We start from the raw sequence: 6,911 nt of genomic DNA, 5'->3' as shown, positions 1-6,911 counted from the left end.
AAACTACTCATCCGATTTCAAAAATTCTTTCACCAATATTTAGAATGGAACCTCAGGGTGGACATAGACTGTATATTATTCCGTTAAACATTCATATAAATTAAAATATATAATCTAGGTTAAGGCTTTTATGTCCAACAGATGGCGCTACGAGTAAGACGACCTAAGTTTGCTTTTCTGTGAAAATGAACTAAAGCAGATCATCATCTATCTATCTATATAAATAAAAATGTAATGTTCGTTTGTTCCTACCGATTCCTTTGAAATTTCGACACAACACTGCATTCCAATACGCATGTGTTTTTATATAATATACATGTCAAAATTCCCCCCACTGAAGGGAGATGGTTAGGATTAAGGCTTACCGTAAAGAACTCTGCTTCTATTTATACTATTTTAGATGCGGTTTTTTGCGTTTTAATGGGGTACATCAACAGAATGCACACTAAGAAGGGATTTTTCGATATTCCCCCGCGGAGGAGAGGGACAGAATTAAGGCTTACTGTGAAGAACTTGTCTTCTATTATATTATTTTAGATGCGGGTTTTTGCGTTTTTGATTGCTTTTTAATAGGGTACGTCAAGAAAATGTACACTAAGGGATTTTTCGGAAAAATTCCCCCCCATGGGGAAGTGTTATACATTTATAATAGATACATTTTGAGCCACAATGTGTGGTGGGGTCTGCTAGTAACCAATACATTGGATTCAAATTTCTGTGTATATTCTGTCTACGTGGACCTTGTTTATTAATTTAACAGGACTTATTATACTGGTGTAGTTTCTGATTAGCAAATAGAGATGATCTTAGTCAAAAGTCAAAACAAAGTATCTTTTTTCTGATATACATCCTTTACATTGTTTTGCATGGCAGGCATTCAAAGTGGATATATTGTGCTGTAAAACTAACCCATGGTTGACAGTATCCTCTTCACATGTTATTTGCCATCTATGGTCATGTTGTGTATAGTTGACATTGTCTTTTGAGGGCACCAACATGGTAGGGATACTGCATAGTGATGGATGAGAAATGTTGCCAGATCTGGCTATTTTTCTAACTGTTATAAAGAACCCCTCATACCTTTCTTATGGAAATTAGGTGAAATTGACTGAAAATGAAATGTGTTTTGGTTTGAGGTCCTGACGAAAAGTCCCATTCAACTCAAAAATGGACATTTTTTTTTGCTAAGGTTCTCAAAATGCTGCTGTGGAAACAGCAGATTAAAATACCTTAAACAATAAATCGATGATTATAATTGTCTAGGATCTAAATGTAAAAGGTATCCATAAATTAAAATGTAATCTTTTATCTCTTTAGAGCAGTGTTTCTTAACTGGGGGTCCGTAAGAAGTTTGCCAGGGGCAGCCAAATCTTGCAAAATTTCCTTCAGAATATAATAAAAAGAAAATTGATGTATAACCGAATATCATATTGAAAAGTGAAATAAGAAAGATAAAAGAACTAAATTACGAAAACTTTATTTATTTCTTCTTACATACAACTTTGTTACTACAGAAGAAATAAATGCAAATATGCTACTTACACCACAGTATTTACTTCTTTTATTCCAAAGTAATTCTAAGAAACTATTAATGCTTGGAATTTTAAAAATAAAGCAATAATAAAAAAATCAATTTATTATAGATAATTTAACAAATATAAATTATTATTTAAAAAAATGGGGTTCACAAAAAAATTATGAAATATTTGATGGGTCGCGAGTATAAAAAGGTTAAGAACCACTGCTTTAGAGAGTAAAATGTTAGTGAACAAATTCAAATATAAACCAATGAACTTTTAGGTTTTCATTTATTACCAATGTGACGTGGATAGATCAGATCAGATCAGTTTAGTTGGAAACTTATTAGAATTGAATTGTATCACCTCTGATTTATTTCCAATGAAGTTTATACATACATGTGTAGGCCTATTTATATTACTTGAAAACTATGTTAGCCTTAGTTTAAACAACCTTATTATCTTATATATTTTTAAAATAAACTTTTTTTCTCTGATAAAGCTGTCCAAAGGAAAATGGACCAAGGTAATTTTTTAATTGATAAATTATAAATGTATTAATTTTCAATAAAATATTTTATAATTTGTTATCAATTTCATGTTTGAAAAATTATTTACATATTTCAGGCTGTTGTAGCTAAAAAAGGTGGTGTAATGGCTTCTGTATATAGATCACATGTTGCTGATTCTCATATGAGTTTGGAATTGTCTTTGGAAATTAATAATAAATTACAAGCTGTTCTTGAAGATACAATACTTAAAAATATCACTTTAAAGGTAAAATTTTTATCATTGCAGCTTTCATTCATGGATATTTTTAGTACAGTAGAATCTGCTTATTGTAATCATGGTTGTTGTAATTTTGTGACTTGCCAATTCTGTTAACTTTAACCAAAATTTTCATGGCATGCTCTTTAATTATTTGAAGATCATAGCTTCAAATAATTAGTGCAAAAAAGAAAAAAATTAAAAATGCCATATACCATACAAATATATACATCAATCGAAACCTGATATTAAGCAATTATACACCCACAACTGCCATAAATGATCGGACTAAATGCCTCACTCTAGTGCCAAATTCATTTCTAATTTATAGTCATTATATCCAAATTTAGCTTGCTCATTTATGGCAGTTGTGGGTGTATATTTGCCATATACCATAACAAGACCATGTATAGACAACAAAAATACTTATTGGCACATTACATATATTGATTTCAATAGATGTAACAAAAAAGTACTGTTCAAAACTTTCTGAAAATATGGTTTGTAAATATACAACATTATTTTTATTTAAAATAAATACAACTTATGTTTCTAATAACCTAACCAGTTATTTATATTTTAGGACTTATCACACTAGTGAATATGAACAAAAAATTTCTTAAATTTATTTTATGTTTAAGTACAAAGAAATAAAGAAATTTNAATACACCCAAAATGCATTTCGGACTCTGAAAAAGTCACTCTTCAGTTGGTGTTTCAATAAAGATAAGATAAAAATTCATAAAAGTTACATTAAAAGTTTTAAATAGCCATGAAGACATCAAAATTAAAGAAACTGATGTTTTCTCAAGTGCTGTATAATAAAATTTTTTTTTCATATTTTCTATAACCAAGCCAGCTGTGGATAGTTAATTAAGGCCTCTGAAGCATTACACAATGACTATGGTATGCACCTTTACAATCAGTTACCGGGGAAATGAAGTATAAAAAGTATTGGTTATGTCTTAAAATCATAGAAGGGATGATTATAAACATCATTTTTGTATAGCATTTTTTATGCTATTCAGTAAACTATTCAGTATTCACACTTCGTCATTCACTAGCGAAAGTGAAAAACAGAGCAAATAACCCATCAGTGTGAACTAAACTTAATGTCCTCAATGACCAACTGTCATTCCATCTCTGTTTGGTATATATAAAATCTATGCATTTGTTTGTGTAAATTGTTTATTCATATATACATACAATATATTTAATCTTAAAACTTGCAAAATAAAATACCATACCATTGAAAATTATTAGGATAAAAATGAAGAAATTGGTACTGTGCTTTTGTAAAAAAGAAGAAAATGCAATTATTTGCATAAATATCAGAAGGTTTAAAATTGTTAAAAGGTAATTTACAATTTTAAGTTTTTGTTTGACATAACTCCAAAAAAATGAATTGTTTAATGACATTAGATAATTTGAGCATGGCACACACTTGGGTAAAATTGGTGATGATCTTGAAACATCAAGTCTTGTCAAAAATATTGTTAATATGTTTAAATCCCCTAGGAAAGTAGAAAGTGGAAGAAAGGAAGAAAAAATTCAGCACGGGAGAGTGTGATCAAAAAGATATTGAGAAATGATTAGAGTTGCTTGGAAGAAACCATGGATAAGGAAACAAAATGAGAAGAAACAACTGGTGTGAATTAAAAAGTATCTTGAGTCCAGTTATATTTTGGAATCATGTTTAGTCTGATGAAAGTAACACTATTGTATTCAAACAGTTCTGTTTTTCTCCAAACCTCAAACAAAACCTTTTAATATGCAGCCATTTTATTATTTTTACAAAGTGCAGTTAGAGAAGAGTGAAAAACCTTTAATAAAATAAAATGTGTATTAGACCAACTGTAAAACATGGAAGTGATTCGGTAATGATGTGAAGGTGTATGAGCAGCAAAGGAATTGAAAAGCTGATGTTTAAGTATTATTATTTTCTCATGGTCTCATCAGTAATGTGTGAAAATCCTTTTACTAAAGCCATTAAATTAGGACTAGACAGGGTTGTCATATTGTAAGAATAAAATCTGAAGTATACTTCCAAGATAACATTGAGATTTCACATATTCTTTCACTATCACTTTGGTTTGGATCTAGATTCCATTGAGTATCTGTGGGAAGAAATAAAATTAAAACTAGCTAAGAAAGAGATGTAAAAAAGTATCATCTGTTTTATCTTAACAATTGACATGGCAATAAACTGTCATATTAATTACCATTGAAAACTAAAAACCTTTGTATTTATTTTAAAATTGCAAAAATTTTTTAAATTTCTATCATATATATTGTATACAACAAACCATATTCTATACATTTAAGTTTTGGAAAGTTTTTAATAATGTTAAAAAATACTTTGTTTCAATTTTAAATGCAACTGTTCGCTATATAACTATTAACTAGTGATTTGGAATGTTCTTGCTACCACTGTTGCTAAATTTCTGGCATGTATTTGTTACTTCAATTATATCTTTAGTTAAGTTTTTGCATAACACTCATTCTGAGACGATGCCCACATCTTCCTTAATTTCATATTTAGGGTGTTTGATTTGGCAATCTTCTGTCATGGATTTTATCCAATTTCTGGAGTGGTAGGTCACATTTCTTTATGCAGCACTTCTTGATTGCTACACAGCAAAGCAGCTTTTTCATCCACTACATATGCAATGCAAATTAACACTTGTATGTATATGAGAAATTCTGTAAAAATAAAGTCAAAGTGACTGCTGATAAAAATATTTGAGGATTAAATTTCTAAAATGACTCTGAAAGTCATCTAAAGAATAGATAATTAGGAAAATACTATATCTTCTGTCTCTCTACTTTGTTCACACTTTTGGAAAGAAATGCTCAATTCTTTATATATCATTTGTTATATTGTAGTTCTTTAATTAAAATACTTTCAGCTGTAACTGGAATTAGTGAAGAATAGATTACGGTATCCATATTTAGAAATGTGCAGCAATAACTGCTCATGACGTCATTTTTTCTGCACTCTTTCTATATAAAGAAACGTGGCCGAAACAATTTTTTGATGTCCTGAATATGGTTCATCACTTTTTGGGTTTTGGAATTCAAGCATGGCTACACACACAAACTTACCATGGTGATGAACCATCAAGAATCTTGTCCAATCCAATTTGATTTCTGTTGTTTTTCCTCCAAATGGAAAAATTTGATAACTAGAATTTATTTTTCTCCATATACGAACAGGCTCACAGGGTATCTCACTTCAATGCTTGTAAAAAACTATTAGCCAGATTGATGTGAAATTTGGAGTCAATGCATGCATGGCTAATGCAACATGGGAAAAATATTTCCAAATAAAACATCCTCTAGTGATGAAAACTTTTCAGTCCACTCTTGTAACAGGAAACCTTTTTTCTATTTAGTGATTTTCAGTAAATTGTCTCATTATTTGATTAGAAATTTTCAGTTTTTATTCTTTGTTTCAAGCTCAGTTTTTACTCATTTTTTGCATTCTGGATATTTTACACTATAGTATTTTCTTTAAATAAAAATCAAAAATAGTGCAGCAATTTTTTAATCTATAGAAGTTATGGAAGCAATGGCACATTGAGACAATAGTTAATTACAGATCCATTGAGAAAATATTTACTTTAGATCAAAGTTCAGTACTGATCCAGATATTTAAATTTCTAATGTTAAAAATAAAATCAAAAAGATGCAAAACTAAGTCAACCAACCATCACCATGTTGAGAGAGTTAATTTTTACTCAGCAATCATATATGAATGTGTATACCAGTTTATAGTCTGGAACTAGAAAGATCTTGCAAGATCTCTAAGAATATTTTATAACTTTCTCAAATAATGATTTTTTTGTTTTTTTTTGTTTCATTTCAGTAAGATAAATCTCATCCATTCAAGTAATCTATTTTGGAAAAATATACAGGTGGTATTCTTTGATGCTATTACATATAATATCAAAATCAAATACAGTGGTATCTCTGTACTTGACCAAACAATCAACCAAAAGTTTGATTTAAAAGTTTTTTTTACTTTAAAAGTTATGATAAAAATATTAATGGATGACAATGACAATAAAAGAGATCATCTCTTCACCCCAACCTTAACCACCAAAATTTAATAGCATTAATGCCCCTTATATACAAGCTACCATGCAAAATTTCATATCGTCATCATGTCAATTCACTTTGGGTTCAGGAGACCTCAAAACATGGAGATAGTCAAATTTGACTGTCAGATGATTGCAAAATTCCTCTACTTTCCTTTGTGTATATGTTACTGCTAAAGCTCGAAATCCGTTAATGTGTACATTACCTAGCTAATCTGCAGATTAACTAGGGTGATCCGTTAAAGCTGTTAAAATTATTCCATTTCTCAAATTACCTACTAGGCACTCGGTAAAGTTAAAATAAGATCTTTGCTGGAACAACAGCAACGTTTCTGTACGCTTAAATTAACATAATGTTCTTTATTTAATTTTCAATATCTAAAGAATCAAGTTAATACAATCAACAAATTAGTTGATTGAATCAATCATCAATCAATTAAAAAAACTTTAATACAAAAATCAAACGGTTTAAAATATTATTACAATTAGGGAAATGAATTTGCAAAACATATGATAAAATTGTACT

The 6,911-nt window shown here is 29.4% G+C and overlaps 1 protein-coding gene across 3 annotated transcripts in view; it reads left to right on the top strand.

Annotated features, from left to right (window-relative positions):
• LOC111631245 (coiled-coil domain-containing protein 186-like) overlaps positions 1–6,911 on the top strand; it is a 69,768-nt gene that overhangs the window by 60,024 nt on the left and 2,833 nt on the right. For 2 of the 3 annotated variants that reach the window (XM_023375460.1, XM_023375459.1), the window contains 2 exons: positions 2,020–2,043; positions 2,145–2,294. In XM_023375460.1, the coding sequence (XP_023231228.1) occupies positions 2,020–2,043; positions 2,145–2,294 (174 nt within the window). The remainder of the gene's footprint in view (positions 1–2,019; positions 2,044–2,144; positions 2,295–6,911) is intronic. The other variant, XM_023375461.1, reaches the window with a different exon arrangement.

The sequence above is a fragment of the Centruroides sculpturatus genome, unplaced genomic scaffold, assembly GCF_000671375.1.
Source record: "Centruroides sculpturatus isolate CEXI.00-Female unplaced genomic scaffold, Cexi_2.0 scaffold50, whole genome shotgun sequence".
Lineage (NCBI taxonomy): Eukaryota > Metazoa > Arthropoda > Arachnida > Scorpiones > Buthidae > Centruroides > Centruroides sculpturatus.
This window is presented reverse-complemented; position numbering and strand designations above follow the sequence as displayed.